Source organism: Sprattus sprattus (assembly GCF_963457725.1).
Source record: "Sprattus sprattus genome assembly, chromosome: 1".
Taxonomy (NCBI): Eukaryota; Metazoa; Chordata; class Actinopteri; order Clupeiformes; family Clupeidae; genus Sprattus; species Sprattus sprattus.
Window position 1 is genome coordinate 56,616,826 of NC_137920.1, and position 21,499 is coordinate 56,638,324.

General features: G+C 43.5%; 1 protein-coding gene across 1 annotated transcript in view; it reads left to right on the forward strand.

Annotated features, from left to right (window-relative positions):
* col23a1b (collagen type XXIII alpha 1 chain b) overlaps positions 1 to 21,499 on the forward strand; it is a 73,610-nt gene that overhangs the window by 30,383 nt on the left and 21,728 nt on the right. Inside the window, exon 3 of the mRNA XM_080834549.1 lies at positions 19,322 to 19,365. Within this exon, the coding sequence (XP_080690675.1) occupies positions 19,322 to 19,365 (44 nt within the window). The remainder of the gene's footprint in view (positions 1 to 19,321; positions 19,366 to 21,499) is intronic.

Here is a 21,499-nt window from a genome sequence, read left to right on the forward strand (position 1 = left end):
GCTGCGCCTCCCTGGCACTGTAAGTCCTAGTGGGCGGACATCATCCCGCAACGTGGACGGTTTGGTTCATTTTTCCTCCTCTGCTGACATGAGGAGCATCAGGGTGATGTGAGGGAGGGCCAGAGTTGAGCTGGGAGACTAATACAGGCCTGAAGTATTTGTGAGTCTGACAACATGCCTGGGTGTCTGTGTGTGTGTGTGTGTGAGTGGGGGGGGGGTTGTTCGAGGTCACCAGAAGTTACTTTGTGACCCCGTAGGTGTAGATATGTCTCAAGAGAAAGAGCAGACTCTCCATCACTGAAGGGGCAGATCTACCAAGAGGATCCATGCAGTCCTATACTCGTGTCCGTAACAGGCAGAGAGGGTCCCACTACCAAATCATAGGCATGTGTTGAATTACAGATATTGACCTGGAGTAGAAACTCAATATGGGTTGTATGGCATTTGGGATGTTAGTAGTGCACTGACTCTAGGCTGAGAGTTTACATAATGTATCCTTCTACTGAATGTGTGTGAGGTAAACAAGTAGACCTGGAGTTTATTCCCCTCTTCTGCTGCAGGTTAAGGAGGGGGGCTTGTCTTTGATGTGGTATTTATGATGTCAGTAGAGTGCCGCTTCAATGTGTGTGTGTGTGTGTGTGTGTGTGTGTGTGTGTGTGTGTGTGTGTGTGTGTGTGTGTGTGTGGACAGGACATAATCTGCCAAGATGCAAATCTGAATGGATCAATTTCTGAGCAGCACGTTGCTGTCAGTAACGGGATTAGGCAGTCAGATTAACGTAGCACATTTCTTTCAAACAAAAGTCAGCTCTAAGGTCGGAGGTCAGAGGACTCTCATAAACAGTGTGACTGAGTAAGAAGGTGGATTTGCCCTTAGGTGCTATGTTTGACAACCAGACTAAGGGATCTTGTCATCTGTCCAATGGAAGAAACCAGATCTCTTTGCTCGCCGTGGAGGATGAAAGTGTTCATAAAGTATCTTTTGTTAATAATCTGTTACATTATATATGTATCTAAGGACTTCAGTTATAAATTGTGAACTTCTCTGTTATAAACTGTTTATGGAGACTTACATGAATGAGGAGCCCCCTGTCCCATCTCCAGGCTCTGTTTACCACTATCTGTCAGACTCCACAGTGCAAAGCTTTCGTCACCACCATTCAGCTTTCAGTTTAATGACTGAACTCTCACTGCATGTCAAACCACAATTGGGATTGCTTTGGGAAAGATTACACATTTCAGTCAGTACTGTCACCACTGAGAAAAACCAAGGTGCAACACCCTGGCCGTATGGCTAATGCTGCCACGTGGTAAACTGCTAAGCCATGAAGTGTTCTCCTGTCAGCAGTATGGGATTAATATAATGAATGATGCGGGCACTGGGGTTTTTATTAAAGGCACTGAATCACCGGGTCAAGAGTGGCAAAGCCTTGTAGGCGATGTGACTAGAGAGGCTATTTATCTTCAGTTACGTTGTGTTCCATACTCCAGGAATCTGCTCCCAATTACTGAAGACTGAAGAAGGGCTGCAGAATTTCAGTTTTTTGAGGGCTCTTCAGCTCAAGGCTATACAGAAGCCTATAACATTGTATCTCAAGGTTACTATTGAGTCTTGGCCACATTTGTCTTGAGTAAACATTTATTCACACAGATGTTGAAAGTCTTATTACATAGCATACTTTGAACATTTTTGGTTTGAATAGTACAATGCACTCTAATATAAAGCTCTTCAAGAATGTGTTTGAACATTTTATTGCCCCAGTATTGTAAAGGCACATGTGTCATTCGGTGTTGGAGAAGTTTGAACTTGTTGATGTGATAAGTTGGTAGGTTTTGGTATCTGACCAGTCTACAGCCAACATTGGCCTCCTCTGCAGGCGCCCTCTTGTGGCTGAAAATGCACTTATCAGAGTTGACAAATGAAAATCTCCATTCTTTTCCCCCAATCATTTTTTTGACAATTGCAAGACCAGAGTGGTGTCTCACTTTCTGTGGTCATTAACTGTAACATTTTACCTTGCTTTCAGACTCCCCCCCCTTCCACCACCGTCCCTCATTCTCTTTCTCTCTCTTTCTCTCACTCTCTCTCTCTCTTGCTCCGTCTTTCTCCCTGAGGGGAGGAAAAGGCCTTTATGTCTCCTGTCTGTGTCTGCCCCTGTGGGGGAGCGGGGAGCTCGGAGGACCTCTGATGTGCGGGCGCTGGAATTCCTTGACACGTTTTTAAACGTTTCCTCATGAGCGGCGTCCTGCTCCAGAGTGGCGTGCGACGTGTGGTCCCTCTGCTGCTGCTCATCCATCCACACGAGTCCCCCCTGTCCAAGGAGTGCCAAAATCAGGGGTCTCAGGGATGGAAAGCAGCACTGGACATGTTTTCTCTTTTTATATCTCTCATATGTGGTAGCATTTTGTCTTTCTCCACTTTTTTCAAAGACAGTCCCCCCAATTCCCGAGAGCTGTCAATCCATTTATTTTTCCGAGTAGCCGCCCTGATCTGACACGCTGTTGACGGGCCCCTGCTTCAATCTGGTCTACAAAGGAGGGCTAAATCTATCAGCTCTAATGGCTGCAAAGTATACTGTGATGGAGAGAGACTTCCCCTGTCTTCTTGCATTATTCTTGTGGATTTTATCCCTGCCAGTGATAGCAAAACATTGTGTAAGGCATGCGGTCCACTGTCATGCGGTCCGTTGTATTGTTAGAGGAACGGTGCGTGCATGAGCTGCTGGTGTACATTTTTGAAGGGTCAGATATGAGGCAAAATGGTCTTGTCGTTGACCCACTTGTAAACTCTGGTGGGATTAGTAGTGGATAAAGTGGATGTAAAAGCTCTTTTAAAATGATTTATTTGGCCGAGCTGGAGTTGGTTATTCCACTGTGTTGCGGTTAGCCATGCAGGATTTACCAGGAATGTATATGTTCGATGGGCTGCTCAAGAACTGCTTCCCGCCTAGCAAAGGTCAGAGGAATCCTGTTGTTCCAGCGTGCTGCAGAAATCTGCTGTTAGTTTATTATGCTTCCATAATCCACAGACCAGTCCACAGCTCTCAGACCTGCACGCCCTTGACTTAATCTGGAACACCAGAAGGTGTCCACCATGGGCATTTATCTCTCCCACTTATCTCTCTCAGACAGTTGTCAGGTTCTCCCCGGCTAGACTTTCATGGCTGTGAAGATCCCCTCACCTGCATACATACTCTGTGGTTTAGCATAGTAAGAAAGCTCAATTTATCCCAGTTGGCTGAAATGTGCTGTGTCGTTACCGTGCTAATTAAACATGGTAATGAGATGAGGGCACACGGTTAGTGGGAATGGATAAGCCAGGCCTTCACACCCATAAATTCCCATAAATTGAACACAACGTCTGTTTATACCGCAGCATTTCTCTTTGGCAACATTTCCCCGATCGCTCGCTCCGTCTTTTCTTTTAAATTAAGGCTATGTCTGAAACGTATTAAAGCACTCTCGTCCTGTCATACATTGTATTAAGTTTCATCCTGGGACTGCTTTTGTTGACATTTCTATTTTCCAGCCAAAGTGTCTGGCTGACTGAAGCTCCCCTCCTCTGTGGGGTCAGGCCCAAAGCTTCCTCAAGAGAAGCTTAGCATAATGGGGAGCAGATAGGAGTAATTTCACATGGATCTGTGTTAGGCCTGTTGGATGAAGCCGAGGTGCTTACAGGCATGCAGGGCGGCCGATTCAGGAAAGATTTATCTCTGGAGGAAGTCCGAAGGTGAGGCAGGCTACATTGCCAGAATCAGCTCTGCATGTCACTGATATTTTCACCAAGCTAGGTTTAACAGTATGATATTTTCACTGTACCCTAATCATATACATTTTTTGTGCGTGTGTGTGCATATTTGGACCAGTAGGCTATTATCGGTAGTATCATGTTGCCCTGATCTTTCTCTTTTAAGAACTTGATATGTGTTGCAAACAGTAACACACAATCATTTGCAGTTTAATGTGCCGTAGCTTTTGGGGATATTTGTTGAACGTGATGGAGCATTCATGAGGTAGCCTATCTGATTTGTCCTTGCTTATGCTGGGTTTAGATTACACGATTTCAGCCCAATTTTGACATTAATTTAGTCGTAGCTGACACATTTCCAACGTCTGGCCCAAATATAGAAGGTTGGGAAAGACACCCAATGACGTCTAATCGAAAAACAGTGATGTGGTGTCTGGGACATCCCTCAAGACCCAAACAGAAAGTCTAGCATATAAGACTTTTCTCTAAAATATCTCTTTTAGAATTTTGTTGCTGTTTCGTGGCTTCCTCTGAGAATAGAACTTTAAAGTTTCAGGTATTGAGTAGCAACGTATTACTTGCTGACTGCATATAGTTTTCCATAAAATGCTTCCTTTATTGATCCTTTATTCTACCCTGTTACCTAACAACATTAGCGATGGAAGACATTCACCTCACTTGATTTATAAGCCTACTTTTGAATATATTTGCAGGATTGCCAACTTTAATGGCCATCATTGATTAAGCTCTCTGAACGTTGAGTGAGGTCTGAGCAATCTGTTATAATTTTTGTACCATCCTTAACAGAGTTGAATAAGCATGTTCCAGCATAGCTAGTTGTCAGTGTCTCTTATTAGTTAGCTGTTTAAAGTGGGTTTTTGAGCTTGAACTTAATACAAAATTTGGTGAGCATGATTGATGGGCATGTGGTTAGAGTGATTTATCACAAATAACACTGATCCTGATAGAGTTACACATGTGTTTTTTATGGTCAAACTGCCATTTTTTTTGAGAAATAAGAGAGCCATGCATTTTTTTAAAGATTGTTGTGTTCTGTGAAACAGTAGAATACACCTATACATCACACAGCATATATCCAATATATTAAACACTCACTTTGACTGACTGTTTTATCTTTAACCCAAATACAATAATTTGATGTAGCAGACACATGCTGGTTTTGAATCATGGCTCAAGAGCCTTGCAAACCATTCCGTTTTTAACAAAAAAATTAAAATAAAAAAATCTCCTCGCCAATGATGAATGAAAAACACTTCAGAACTGAAGAAAGTGTTGTGGCAGCAAATACAGCGAGAGAAAGAGGCTTTTTAAAAGGCTTAACACTTTTGGACAGAAATCAAGCAAAGCCATTTTTAATCCAAACCGATATCCCCTCCTGTCAGGCTCCCTCCCCTACCAATGCAGCCATTACTGTTCCTGTGATCTAGGACGGCTGGTCCCAGTTAGCTCAGAGGAAGCCCACTGTGCACTCTCCTCACAAACTTAAAACGGGGGGGTGGGGGGTAGTGGACTTCCTCCCTGCTGAGCCAGCTTTAAAATGTAATGCTGATCCGTTGTCCTGGTGGGGGCACGAGTGTTGAGTGGGTCTGTGGTGAACGCTCAGGTGAAGAATGCATTAACTAAGACACCTCCACCAGCCCAGTTGAGCTTCTAATGGCCGTCTTGTCCCTCTGAAGGACACGTGTTGAGTGCGATTAAAATGATGCGGCTTTAAAACTGCTGCAGGGCCCTCGAGGTACAAGACTGCCAATCAGAGACAGCATAGAAGGGGGGTGCTGAAAGTGGCAAAAACTTTATTAGCAAACACCAGCATGCTCTAGTCTTTTATTCTCCATGTGCTGTTTCTCTTGTTTTCGATGCTGGGCCAAGCTTGTGAAAAAATATATATAAAAAATATGACTTTTCAGCACGTATTGTTTGTCTTCTTTTATTTTGTGAGAGCTAAGGATTTCATGCAGCAGAACAGAAGGAAATGCTGCTTTTATCATCCTGCATTCTTTCAGAATATTGTTCTTGTTAGGTTGCAGAAAAAACTCAAGATACATACAATTCTTGAAAATAGTAATTCAATATACATATTGCAAAGACAGGCCCAGGATTTCTGGGAATGTGAATTAATATGGTGCCTCTGTCAGTTCAGAAGTTCAAGTACTCTAGGTAATCTGTCCTGGTTTTCTGCAGGTCTGTCCCCCCTGGGTTGTCTGGGAAAGTGTTTACATCCTGGTCCCGGTGAGGACAACTTGAAGGAGTTTTCTAATGAAGTTAGAATTAAATGAATGACTCTCTCATAGTTTGCTCTGGAGGCATATTCCGTGCAGTGCGAATGATTGTGTATTTTTCTTTCCACCCAGCTTTGTCGTAACCCTTTAGCCCTCTCGGTGACCCCGAGGGGAAGAAGTGGTTTGTCTGGTCACTGTATGGAGTGCAAGGAGTAATGTCTCAAATTAATCACCCCCTTGCCTTTAATGATGGGGGTCACTGTAAACATACCCAAGACTGACGCTTGAAAAACAAATAGGGGAATTTATATAGCAAAGTAAGGTGAAGGTAAAAGTCAACGAGGTTAAGGTTGTTTAAAACATTTCTTAAATCCTTTTTCCTGCTTAAATCGCTGGCATTTGTCAGGGTACAAGGATACATATCAAATGAGCAGATGCAAAATGATTTTTGAAGATATATCAGTGCTGCTGGCCTGGCCGCTCTGATGGGACTGAACTCTGCTTGGCCTTATCGTGACAGTAGAAACCTTGGGATTATGGGAAACACGTTGAGAGTGCAGAACAAACCCTGCCCGACTGGCCAGCACTCCAACGCTTCAGGGTGTGAAAGAGGTTACAGCAACAAGGCAGACTCAGGACGCTGATAATTACTCCAGCTTGAGGGGGTCACTGAGAGTTCCCCTTTGTTTTGGATCTGTTGAGGTGCCAGAGTTGCCTTGCTCACAAATATTTTATCTTCCATCGACCACTTGCCCAAAGGAATGTTTCCTGTAGCTTTAGTGCCACACATGGAAGCGTGTAAAAGAAAACACGTATGTGCACGAAAGTCCGCTCTGGCCAGACGCGCGGCACATCACGCGGCGTTTTGGCGGTAATAATATATTCTTGTCATAGCCTCTACATAGAGCAAAAGAAGGCATCAAAGAGGACCTGGTGGCTGTTTAATGCACTCGCACGCAGAAGGCTAACTAGTGCACACACACACACACACATTTACACCTCTGTCTTCTCACAGTTTACCTTCTGTCCGTACATGATGGACATGAATGAGTTTGGGCTTCTGAGTTGATGCCTTCCCTCCATACAGTAAGGGCCTCCGAAAAAGAAGAGGGGGGAAACTGATTGCAGAAAGCCCAGTAACAGGATCCACTGTTTATTATTGTACATGTATGTGCCCCGCTGGCGTGCTTGGAAATGAGAAAAAGATGCAACCGCTCGGTTGTTGTCGGGACGACGCATCTGGAGCGCAGGAGAGCTCTGCTTCAGGGACGGCGTCTCAATCAGTAGTTGGATATTCTATCTTCCCTTCCCTGTGCAGATTAGACACTGCTTACGGACGGGGGGGGGGGGGGGACGTTCTCTCCTGTCTCTCAGCGCAGATGAGTTAGTGTTTCTCTTCCACACAGGGCCCCCAGAGCCCTGGCCCAGGTGTGCAAGTTATCCTCCAAATTCCCCGGATTTATAAATATACTTCCTGTCTGTTTGCCTGCCTGCCTGCCTGTCTGCCTGCCTGCCTGCCTGCCTGCCTGTCGGACCAGCAGTGTTCATGTGTCTTTGTCTCGCTGTTTGATTAGTCCTTTGTTGTCTACTTGCATGGCCTTTTAGTAGGCGTACTCCTCCATTTGAGTTTTTGACTAGCTGTCCGTTGGTCCGTTTGCTTGTTTGTGTGCCTGTCTCAGTCTGCCCATCTGTTTGGAGGTTTAGCCCTGGATTCTCTCAGTATTCTGGCCAGCTCTCGCTCTGCTTAGGCCCAGAAGAGCTGGCTTGAAGGCTTTGAGGAGCGGGGACTCGGTTAGCATCCATCCCATGCACACCACATGTGTGTATGAGTGTGCTTTGTGGTGGTCAGGTGGTCTTGAAAGTCGTCTCCATGGTGGTGAAGCACTGATAGGTGCTAAGCTGTCTCTTTAAAGGACTTTAAAGCAAAACCTCCATCTGGAACCACTGAAATCAAGACACAAATCAGAGACATACAAAGAAACACAATCTGCACAATTACAGTCACTCTGAAATATGTTCTGTGAGACACAATAGGAGCTATTGTTCCGAGAAGATAAACATACCTCTCCAGACTTTCATTTGTGGCATTTGCGCTGGTTTAGCGTCAGAGACGTAAATAAATAGACAAATGGAGTAGGACAGTCTTAATGGTTTCAATTATACCCCATTTGGCGTTTGCCTTCGTAGCCTGGCTTCAGTTAACAAAAAGAAGACTCCATGTTATGCCCCCCCCTTTTGTTCAACTAAGTATTTGTTGTTGAATTACAATGATCGTCATTTCTCAGTGGGGGCTTGCGGAGGGAATGACCATGTGTTTGTCTTTCTCACCAGCCTCAGAACTGAAGAGTGGCATCATATTTAAAGTGCCCACAGCCCCCCAAAACTGTTTGCAACCCTTGTGTGTGTTTTCCACCCAATAACATTTGGTTCTATTTTTAGGATGTAAAAGAATTACACAAATTTCAAAGATGCCAGTGATGGTTGCTTAGGTCTGAATTGTCCTGTGGAATGAAAGCCATCTCTCAGGGCTAAATGCCTTTTATGTGGACTCCAATGATTTTATGGGATGGCCAATTAGGTACAAATGAAGCCTAAAAACCCCCATTTTCTTTAATTATGATAATAAGATCAGTCGTCCCTCCAGCCTTTCGCTGTGGTTTGGCTTTTATGATGACTGTCAGATGCCATATAATAACTTTAGAATTAAGATTTGTCATTCTTGCCGTGTCAGTCTTTGTTCCACCTGTCCATCAAAACTGTCAGCCTTATGGTTTTAAAGTGTGCAGACAAATGCTACAGTGTGTTGCCACCCCACGCTGTCCCCCACAGCTCCAGAGCAGACATCAAAGCAGTAGCAGTATGTGGATGTTTTAATATGCTTCTTCTTTTTCTGCATCTCGTTCTGTTTGGTTGCTGGTGCGTTTTGAAGCAGGCACACAGGATTTCTTTTTCAAGGGTATCAGTAAAATCAGTGTCAACCACATCACTGATTTATTCAGCCTGCTCTCCGTGACCTATTATATTACAGGATCAATGGGTCGTTGGGCGGGAGGTGGGGGGCACATGCGAAGGCCAGCTAAAGAAGAATATGCTTACACATGCTGGTAGGGGTAGAACCCTGGTAAGTGTTACACAGAACATCATTCAAAAGGTAGACTGGAAAAACAAATGCTGATCATGCCCAGACCTTTTTTTTTTTTTAAATAAATCAAGCCACAAAATTTCTATTCGTCTTGGGACTTGAGAATAATTTCTCAAACCCACATGAAAAACGGACAACCAGCAGATTTGGGGATATATGAAACAATTTTTTATCAAGTGCAATTATCTAACAGCACTGGTGAGAGAATGATTCAAAGCAGCCTATAAGATTAGTAGTCAGGAATAGGAGTAGGAATGTATGGTTATATGTACAATGAGAGGTATTGGTAACAAGGGCAGTTTTTTTGCATAACAAAAATGTATTGATGGTGTCTAAGTCACAATAAGGATAGAGCCACGGTTGGAAAAGGCATGGATAAATGTAAAAGGAAATATCCCACAGAGGATAAATGTTTTTCTAGTTAGTTAATCAAATGCACCTTTTCTTATGGGAAGTGGCTGGGGGGGTGGGGGGGTGGGGGGGAGGGGTTGTTTGCCAAGCTCATGTTTCAGGGCGCAGATCTGGAGGCTGGGGTAATTATAATGGTCTGGGCGCGCCAGAGAGAGAGAGATGTGCTCAGCTGGAAGAGGTGCTTTCTCTCAGGTTTGGTCCAAGCCAGGATCCCAGCTGCCTGACATACTGTCTGTGGTCCTCAGCAGGGCTGGTGATCTAACACCCTGCTGATGTAACTCATGGACAGGGAGAGGGAAGTCCACATAGCCATGCAGTATGTCGGATTCTTCCAGTGTCTGTGTATTTGCCATGGGTTTCTTGTAATATCTCTGTGATTTTATTGGGTAGATTTATAGATGCAGTACATCCGCATATAGGACTTTATTCCATATGCCTGTATTGTGTTAATTAATATATATGAACACATTCTCACTGTAACATGTCTGGTTGGGTAACAGCTCTAAAATTGGTTGGGAAACAAATGTTTTGTACACTGACCGCAACTTTATTTTCCTAATACCAGTAAGTAATCAACAGCACATTTCAGGACTACAACAAATATGGCAGGCCTACCTGGCCGTATAAATTCTTTGCGGTTTGTCTGATTTAGGGGGAATTGTTAGATAATGAGAAACAGACTCGTAATGGTGTCCACAGTCTGAACACATCCACTGACTCATCCAGTTCAGACACAGCACCACTCTGACGACTACTAACTCATCCTGTCAGTCTGAGACCTAAGACACAAAAAATGGGCAGAAAGAACAAATCTAAGTAGATATGAGGCACACAATAAATAGATACAGAGACAAGGCCTCACATAATATGAGAAGTAGGATAAGACAGTGACAGATACAGAGCTTAGCCTGGGAAGAGCTGGGGGGAGAGTGGCCATGTGTGATGTGGCTGTTTTCATTCAGTTTTCCTTGATGTTGGTTGACCCTTGCATTTCCAAGCTGATTGAATGCGAATGTGTGAGACTCGTCCAGGGTTTCACATAATCATATTTTAAACCCATTAGTCTTTCAGTTTATCATGATTTACGGCTATGCCGTTGATGAAGAGAGTGATATGAACTGTGTGACAAGGAAGGCCATCTATATGATGTTTTTGTATCTAAGCGATGTGACTGCCTGAACCTAGGTGTGTAGAAATAAGATTTTATTGGTATTACCACTTTAATCTCCCAAAGATAAGTGTTGCCCACTTCAGTTCATCGGTCAGCGCAAAAATATGAAAATGGTTGTTGAGGGTTTTTTATTTGCTTTGAGGTTCTTAATTTGATTTATGTTGTGTCTCAGTGAACGCAATGGCCAGGGCTTGTGCTTTCCAGCTCTTGGCTGGCTGTTAAATTATGTCATGTGGATTGAATTCCCAGATCTTCGGTGACAGCTGATTTATTTAGTGATAACGAACTCAAGTAACGAATAGAAGAGCAGGCAAGTGATTCAGTAAACACACGTCATCCACAGCCCTGGAAGAGGTGAAAATCGGGAGTCTGCATATGCTCGTTTGAGAAACAGACAGAGCCAGAGAAAATGTCAAACAAATATCTTCAGTCTCACTGCTGCATTTGCAGACAAAGTAGAGTTGTAGATTAAAGCGACGGAGTTTCTACATCCCTCTGCTAATCCTTTTGGTTAGTTCTGTTCTGTTCTGTTCTGTTTGTTGTTTTCTGTTCCTCTACAGCCACATGGTTTTGGTTTGGTCTTCCTCTAGAGCAAGGCATCTCTCAAATAGAGTAATCTCACCGGTGTTCTCGTGAGCGTAGCCCATTGGCCGCCCCTCATTATACTAAACTGGCGGTGCACCCCAACCTGTGTTAAATCTCAGGAAGTCCCTGGTTGATCCCTGCTGCTATTGTACAGTTGACCGCAGCTGGATGTGGACATTGCCTGTAATGTCTGTGACTGGATAAGGCTGTTGATCAAACAGCTTCATCTGATGGTCAACTCTCCCCCACACTTCACTGCCTGTTTTCTCCCAAAATAAAAAAGCTTTAAGAACTCTCCAGCATCTCACGCTTGCTGCTCACTTATGTCAATGAAGTTTCACGAGCTTCAGCCTGTGTTTACATCGTTACAAAACACTACCCTGCTCCACATCTGTGCCCATCTGGAGAGGATCTTTCTTATAGACCTTAACAGTGCACTGTGTACACACACACACACACACATACACATACACATACACACACACACACACCCAAACACACACACACACACACACACACTCCCACAGGCGCGCACACAGGCATACTTTTGCACACACACACATGCACAAGCTTGTTCACTCAAGCTTGCATATACACACCCACACACACAAACACGGACACAAAAACACACACACACAAAAACACACACACAAAAACTTCTCAGAGAGACACAAGGTTCCTCTTCCTTCAAGGGTCACGGCCAAGTAAGCAAACCGCCCTGGTACTCCAAATGAAGAGCAACCTCCTGTGTCTCCTCTCCTCTCCAGCTCACTCACTCTTTCCACTCGGACCGTCGTTGGTGGCAGGGGCAAAGTGAACGAACGAGCGAGCGAGCGGGGACTGAAGGATGGCTTAGCAGAGACATTCGGCCCATAGCCAGCACCATGAGGAAAGGGAATGTTTTCACAACTGGAGTGGATTTACTTTCACTGGAGAGCTTGTTATATACAGCCACATTGTTTTCTGACCAGCAACCCTCCTCTGAGTTGTACACAAATGCAGCTATTGTACATGCAGGGAGGTTTCACTTTTCCCAAGGTCTTTGTTATGCTTTCGTGTCTCTGTCCCCATTGTTTGGCCGTTGAGGTTGGTGACTATATTATATGGGAGAAAATATGATATATTGGTTATTGTAACGTAGCTGCTGATAGTTTTTGAGGAAAGCCCAAGTAACAAACGCCCTGGAGCCTAAAGAGTAATGGCAAGAACACTTATTATGTTTTCGCTGTCAGGATCTGTTACTGGTAAAATGATGTTCTTGAAAACTTTAACATAATATTATCTATCCCGTTGTATTGTGAATCCTTCCATTTCCAGTTATGATTTTTTTTATATATTTGGACTTTTTCAAGTATAGGTCTAAGATGTAATGTTTTCAGTTCAACAAAGCTTGCACTTCTAGAGCCCTGTGAAAGCCAAGCCTGTGGTTTGTGGTCCTGGTACTGAAAGATACTGTGCTGTCGGTCTTCATAAGGTTCTGTGTACTGACAGATTACCCCACAAACATGTAGCCATGCAATATATAAGAATTTATAAGACTTTTAAACAGTCACCCCAGCTTCACTGTGAGAAGGAGCAAACCTCCTGTGTAATCTTTGAGGATTGAGGCATCCTTCCCCTACTGTAATGCAGGGTCACTGGCGTTCATCAGCGCTGTGACTGGGGACCCCCAGCTTATCCCCTTCAGAGGCGCCCCACTTGATGCGGAGCAGCTTGATCTTCCCCACAAACGTGTCAGTCACTGTTGGGGCTCCGCTTTCCTCTCTCAGCGGGGGTCGTGATACGGCGCTCCCCGAACCCCTCCGGTTTTGATCTGGCTCAGTCAAAATACGGGATTGGGTTTCCTTTAGCCGGCAGCTTCCAGGACAGCGCCCCATCGGTGCAGATACTCTATTTGTTCAGTGGAAGTTTCTAATTTAGGGAGAGATCACAGACCTGTGCCGTGCTAACCTTAGGGAATAGCGAGGCACAACTCAATTAAGTGCCTTATCTGCAAAGCTGCTGTTGGATTTTGTGCTTAATATGAGTGTCCTGTCGATGGATCTTAACAAGCTGAGAGATAACGCCTCCATCTTATAAGCCAGAGTGCGTCAGAAGAGTTGTACAGTTATTCGGCCATTAGTTATCTAACTTGTGTTTTTTTCTGTAAATCATGTCCAGGCTCTTGGGATTATCATAAATGTCTGTCCTGTGTGTGCTTGGGCCTATGGGGAGCAGGTCACTCACCCCTCTAGAGCGGACGACTGCAAGTGGCTTGGCTGATTAAACAGCTTCCCTTTTATTTGACAGAATGTTTTGATTGCTTTGGCATAGCAACCGACCATATGTCCTGCTGTTTTTGTCATAAAAGTGTGTGTGTGTCAGGGGGGGAAGGGGGTGGTGGCTGAAAGATTTGCACCTGGTTTTCAACAAACAATGGCTTTTAAAATTGATTTATTATTTCTCAAATGTGTTACCAACTAAAGCAAATGCGGTAACACAAATTACTTTTAATGAGATCGAACAGGATTTGTGTATTTGGACTTCAACATTACATTGATGTCAACACAAATCCGTCTTCATCCAATGCCGTTTAAACATGAGGATCAAGTCGGATCGGACCGTGTATCAACGTCAGCTTAAGAAAAAAGACTGGTTTGATCAGCCTTCGCTTCTTTCTGGATTTATTTGGCATATTCCCTCGTAGATTCCATGCAGAGATCCTCCAGGTTTCCCAGCGCATACATGCCCAAAATTGCAAAGGCGTGTAATTTCATGGATTAAATTGACGCGAAAGAATAACAATGTTCCCAAGGCTAGATTTCATCAAGGCAAGATTTAATGCAGTTCCAATCAAGCCCTTCACTGGAGCCGGGTATAGAGTTTGATGAATTGTGTAATTGTTCCCCCATAAGTTCAAATAAGCTACAAATAAACATAGTCAGGCTAGTGAGCTTTTGCCTTTAAAAAATGGCAGATTTCCTCAGGTATCAACTTTCCATGGAAACTCTTTAGTCCCCCATGGATTTACTGTAGTTCTGGAAATATTTTGGAGACAGCAGCCTGTATGCACACTGCACCAATTAAATCTAAATTGAAGTGCAGCTTCACTCACTAGACTGCTTCCAGGAAAAGGTTCCCATAAGCACAGGTTGAAGATCAGGTTTCATGCTACCCAGAGACATCGCTCTCATTTTAAGCTAACTGAAGAGCTGAATTTAGGACTGTGGAGCTGTTAACGTGCACAGTGCATGTGGTATGTGTGCTGGGATGATGAAGTGTTCTGCCATATTTGGGTTGCAAATCCATCAAATGAGGACTACTAATTAAATAACAATTACTTTAAAACGAATTAAGCCACCAATCTAATTTGCAAACACTATAAAGGGAAGCCATCTAAATGTGTGCAGACAGTTTTAATTTCATTTAGTAATTTTTTATACCAACTTAGATATTATTTATGTGAATATAACATCAGCCTAATTACCTGCTGGCTTTGTGAAATAAGTACATTCCAATTTTTTATTATTATTATTTGTCAGAAAATGTCAAATGTGTTCAGAGAAGCTTTATGTTTCGGCAGAAATGACCTGTAAATAGTCTCCATGACATATGAATGTTTAGATGAGGTCAACACACAAGGCTACTGCCAATAAGCTGTGTTTTGGCCAAGAAGGTTGATCCGCTAAGAAAATGTAAAGAATTACCATATCATTGACTTGTTACACATCAGTGGATAACATGATGATTACGAGAAGCAGTGCTGACATTTCCAATGAAGAATGTTTGGCAGCATAGTCGTTTATTTAAAAAAATGAACATAAGGAATTTGTAATTTAGAGAACAAGCCAGGGATAGAGAGAATGGACATTATTTCTGTATTGTGAAATTGGAGCTGATGTCCTGTGCGTATCTAGTGTTTCTTTGTTTAACTAAGACGGTTATTGCAAGAGACAAGCTGTGAGGTTAAAGCCGACCCAGTGAAACAAGCAGTCCAGGCCGATACTGTGCCCCTACGTGTGCTCAACAAACAGTCAAGAATAAATCAGACTGTAGCCGTGAAGGTCTTTGTTGTCTTTGAACTGGATGTGGAATTGGTGGAGTTGTTGTTGTGCCTCTACAAGGGAGCATGGTCTGCTTCTCTTTATAAAATATGAACCAGTTCCACAAAACAGGTTTAGACACAAAAAATTGACAGAAGTAAGATGGGCACGGACTGACCTAGGGCTTCAGATTGCTAATAAAATATGTGACAGAGACACAAATGTTTTCTTTGATGTCCATTGTATGACTATTTGAATCTATAGAATTAGGGCCATCTCTATAGTAATGTATGTGTTGAATTTTAGAGATCGCCTCATATCTGTGAGAGTGCACCACTTGATTATCTAGCTCAAGAAGAATGTGCTTTGGCTCCTTCAGAACTCCAGAGCTATGAAAATACACACATGCCTGTTTCATACAAATATGGCCCTTTCATTCGCATCATTTCAATTCAGTTCATCTTCGGCCAGGTTTCTGATTTTGGCAGAGTTGTGCTGAATGTTTTAGCACATGAAGTATCATTGTAAGTGCTACTGAAAACTGATGTAAATAAATGCATGCATGTACTCAGTTGGGGTGTGTGTGTGTGTGTGTGTGTGTGTGTGTGTGTGTGTGTGTGTGTGTGTGTGTGTGGAGTGGGGGTAGTCATGTTTCCTGTCGCGTTTTTTTACTCTAAGTTTATTTAGGCAGTGTTCTGCAACAGCGCCTTTGTGTCTTAAGATGTGGAGAGGGATCCGTTAGTGGGAGCCTGGTCTGAATTTGATCTTAAGGAGGTCGGCAGATGCTAAGGCCATTTATTGGTTTTTCCTTCTTTCTTTTCACACCTTTTGTGTGAAATAAGCCTTTTTCAGGTGTAACCAATTAGAAATCTTAACATGTAGCACCTGTTCAATTAGTGGCCACGGAATTTATCGTAATTAATGTCGGGCTTTGCCGCGCTTCTTAATCTGACACCGATGGAGGCCTAGGTGTAGGTGTGAAGTTACTAATCAACCCCAAAGCAGAGAGTAAAGGCCTTGTAGTCTGTCTTATGTTCTCAGCATTAGAATCCATTGGTACCTCCTCGAAGGAGGTTATGTTTTCTGTTCGTTCGTTTGTCTGTTTGTCTGTCAGCAGGATTACACGAAAACAAACAGGCCGATGTTCATCAAACTGGCTGGGGAGTTGTAGCATGGGCCAAGGAAGAACCCATCGCATTTAGCAGCGGGTCCGCATCAAGGGCCTTGGCGGAGGTCTGCGCTCTCCGAGTGCCCGTCTGGTTATAATTTCTTTTTTTATGTTAAATTTTCTGTTTAATCTCTTTTTGCTATCTTTCATTTTCAAGTTGTCAATGTCACCATCCACAGAATACAAAACTCATTCAAACAAAGCTGACTCTTCCACAAGTGATTGGATATGCGGCTCAGTTCTGTCTGTGTTTGTGTTGGGGACCAAAAGAAACTAACAAAGGGAACCAGAGCAAAAACAGAGGCTGATGAATCACCTTCTTAGTGACTGGATGAGGACTGGACGCATTAAAAATCTATTACAAGAACATGTTTTGGTAACCCATGACAGTAAACTTACATCGTCTAACATTAATTAAGTGCAGTAATTAACATTAACAAAGCATGTTTTACAGCCTGGTACATTGGTAAATGTTTAACCATTTTGATATTATATATTTTAGCCAGCTGCAAATTAGGGTACCAAGCTATGGGCTCTGGATGTGAACTCAGCAATATTGAACGTATGGGCTGGTTCACGACCATTGCCCAAGATATAATTAGTGAGGTTTGCTAGTTAACAGTGCTGCACGTTACAACTTGCTGAAAGAAAGGTTCCAGATTGCACTCCGGAGTGCAGCCATTACAGTTATAAAGTTCATAATCCGGCTCCTTTGCTTACAGCCATTTAAACTTCGCTGCTTTTGTTCGAGAAGCAAGTCAAACAGCAAATGCATTCCTTAAGCAGTACTTGTCAAACAAAATAGCACACCATCCTGTCGACAGTTGGCCTAACGACAACAACATCTCTTTACCTGCATCTGGTCCAAAAGCCTTGGCCCTAAAGAAAACAAGAGAGCAAACAATCCAAAACCCCAAGCATTCACATTTGACCACAGGTATTGCCATTCCCATGTTTGATTTTCACTGATTTGAAGCAGTAGACCAGCAGTATCTATTACCTTATCAAACCTTCCAGCCAAGCCCCAGGGATTAGAGGAAGAAAAATATAACAGCATAATGAGATGGTATCAAACTGGGGGTAAGCAGTTAAAGCTGTGGATTAAGCTACTACTGCATAGAGAACAGCAGTCAAGCCTTGTCATGACTTGTTTTGTATGTTGAGTTTTCTTCACCCACTGTTTTGTCTGTCATGTTATCACAGTAAAGATATTGTTTAAGTAAGTTTTTTTTTTCTTCACTCTGAAGTTGTCAGTAAGGTGAGAGAAGCAGGGATCGTATTACCTACAGCTTGTATTCATAGCTAGTATGTCAACCATTTTTGAGCGGACTGTGGTGCACCTTGTATCATTGTTATGTCTAATAGGTAGCGTTAGCTTTGAATCACTCGTGACCATCTTTTGCTCTCTGAACTAAGGACAGATAATAAGGACAGATAACGTATATATTTGGATATATCAATGCTAGGACAAAAAGAAAACATATGTGTTACACAGTCTGTCAATTTATTTTTGTTCGTGACAAGTCCCGCACAAACCTACAGGGTAAATTGACTTGAACCGTGGATGGAAAGGATTAGACGCTTAAGTGAATTTGAAATGTCTTAACTGCTCCAACGCCTTGTTATAGTAAGCTCAAAGTAGCCCTTGTGATTTTCATTTTTGAAAGTGCAATGGCGGTCTTGTCAAGACTGATCGTGAGCCCATGGGTGAAGCCTTGTCGGCTCTAGATTTCATCGCCTGTTCACTGCTCGTCACTCAGCTCCAATCTAAGGGGATGCTTTATCAAAGCCAAGGGCTCTCGTTTTTTGCTGTCTTTTGTTGTTCCCAGTCATACTGAAGACAAAATTCCCCAGCTACCAAAAAAACATCAGGGATGCCTTTCGAGACGTGCCTTGTTATTAACAGAGCAACAAATCTTTCTACATCACTCAGCCCCTCATGTGAGCCGGTCGTGTTAACGGTTGAGTTTGTTTGCTTGGCTGCCGTGATGTCATTGTTGGCAGAGCGGGCTCTCCAGAGGAGGGGAAGCGTTCGGTGGTCCCCAGGTTTCCTCTCTGGCTGTCAGGAATAGCCCTTTCCCAGCACTCCTATCGCGCGGGGGACACTCCTCAGGACGTCTCGAGTGTAATCAGCTCCGCCGTATATACAAATGGGAAAGGGACCTGCCTTTTTTCTCACGCTGGAACCCCAACCCCCCCCCTCCTGTTCTGGGTGTTCGAACCCCATCAGAGATATCCCATGGTGCGGATGGTGACATGGCAGTCAAAAGGGAGACTGGGTTTTAAACCATGGTTGTTGACTGCAGTGATGTAATTTACTTTTTGCAATCGTGATATCTGCCTTCCTCTGGCCCCGTCACAGCCAAACACAGACGGGTGATGAAATCACACCGTGTTTGTTCACCCACTGTCAGTTGTGTTTGGAAGGAAATTGGGTTATCTGATCAATTGAGGAATTATCAATATATTGGGGTAATGGGTGGGGGTGGGGGTGAGAGCAAAGATTCTGATATTCCTTTGTGATGTTTGGGCATGTCTGAATGTGGTAATGCAATTGAAGGTTTCAAATAACTTCATATTATAAAGACACTAAGGAAGATACATACCAATGAAATACATGTTTTGTTCTTTTAGGGCAGGACAGGAGTAAAATACCCATTGGTTTAAATTGACAGATTGTAAATGGTTATGGATGCTCATATTGTTAGCCCTTCACTGTAAAGCCACATTGTCACGTCTGTTTTCCACAAATGAAATATGATGCTGTTCAAAGCAAAAATGAATGATTAAAGTGATCTAGTGTGTATTTACTCTCGCTTTCTTTGTCTTTCAAAGGGCCTCCTGGGAAGCGTGGTAGAAGAGGCAACCCTGGTGAGTTTGTGGAGTAATGTCTCTCTTTGAACTCCTCATTTGCCGAACATCTGTATGCAAAACAATCTTGTGTGATGTAGCTTGAGTAGAATATGGTGAGAAAAAAAAAAACTTTTCATCCTGAGCAATGTTAACATACACAAACATTTCTGAGTTGTGTGAGTTCTTTTTGAACAGATTACACAAGGGTTCATCTTTTTTGTCCTATTTTCCCATGTGTACGTTTTGTGATAAATTCAGGAAAATTAAGTCTTTGTCCAAAAACATGGCATGTTTGTGTATGTTTGGGCTAAATTGGTCAATGGGAGGCCGGTGAGATAGTGGAAAGTGCAAGTCGGTCTGCAAGGCTGTTTATCTCCTTCAAGTTGAGGCAGTTCTTGTAATTTCCTATTTGAGTCATTATGGAGGTTTATTGTTTAGGTGATGGTGTTTAATTCTTCTAGCCAGACTAACCCTAGACCCTTATATGGTCAGAAATGGAGTGGATTGTGGAGACAAGCAGGCTAAAAGTCCCCTGGATATTTAGTTGAATCACACTGCAGTCAACGTGACCGCATGATATCAAGCCTGGAGTTGATGAGTTGTTAAAAACTAATGCCTCTGCGATCTGACTGAGAGAGTAATATAGAACATCTTGTAGACCAGGTCACGCTCTACCGAGAGGTGATTGATTTTCGACAAACATCTGCGCCTCTCCCGAGAAGTCTCGTATCCAATAGCAGGGTGTGAAACAGACAGGAAGGGCCCTTCTGAGCTCTACAGTAGCCACGATTCAGGATCTGGCACCCAAATGTACATCGGCAGGCTTTTAGATCACCACAGGTGGGTCGCGGCGCTCCTAAATCTTCCTGCTGTTTCTCTCCCCGGGTGGTCGGGGCGATAGTGCAGGGGATTACACCGACACCCCCACTGACTGCATCCACTGAACAGAGCAGAGCAGAGCAGATAGAGCTTTTGGCCACCTATGGTCCGCATGTACATTAGTCGAGTTGTTCGAAGCTGTGTAGATAGGAGGGGAGATTGTCCTCGGTGCGCAAGGGGGGAGGGTGTGTAGTCACCCTGCGTCTATGGATAAAGAGCCCTAAACGAGACTGTGCCAGTACTTGTGGGAGGACACACAGACAGAGAATAACCACATCTTTGTTCTGTGTTTGATTTCTTTGGCTGTCATGACAGGGGAGTTGGGGAGGTGGGGGGTTTGACAGGCTCCAAAAATCACAGCGACATCTCCATAAAAAAGCACCCCTGCAGCACCTCCCCTGCTGTCTGTAACCCGGTTTGATCTGCTGCAAACGACCTGTTTTTACTTCCAATCGACCTTGCACTCTCTGGGACACACACATGCTCACACACACACACACAAAAATCCAGTTGGTCCATGATGGATTGAATGACAGAATGTAACGGAGACCAAAATCATCTTATCTGCTGTGTCATTGGGCAAGATTAATTATTTGTTTAGCTCATTGCACGATTGCCTCCAGGGTCCGAGTCCTCCCCTTGGCTGCGGTGTCACGAGTTCTATTCAGTGTTACATTCCTTCAGTGATATCAAATCTCCTCTGGCATCTCAATATGACCAGAGACAGACCCCCTTAGACTGTCTCATGCATACATCTCTTGTCTCTTCTGATGAGAGATCAAGGGGGAACTATGCAGCAGTCATGGGAAATTGCTCTCATCTTAGTTCAGCGCCCAGGCCTATCTCCTCTTTATGTCCTGCGCGACACTGAGAGTATGAACGCATGACCTCGCTCCCCATGGCTTTAAAAAAAAAAGAGATGAAAGGATTTCATTTTCATCAATATGCTTTACATTCTTAATATATGTGCTTCATCTAAAATGGTGTCATGTGGGACCAGACTGTGCATGCTTCATGCCCAGTCTCTTTCTCTTTTATTTTTTTCACTCCACCAAAAAGAGCTCTCTGCCCACACATTGTTTCCACGCTGGGCTCAAATGTTATTGAGATCGGCTTTTTGGCGCCTGGATCTAATTCCTGAACTTAGAACAAAATCCTGCATTTGCATTTATCAAAAATACATTGCTCAGTCAGTGGTGCCCGTGGCATAGCCGTGCCCACAAACATGCCAGTAATCACAAAGGAACACCAGTCGAGATGAACAGCCTATCCAGCCGTTGT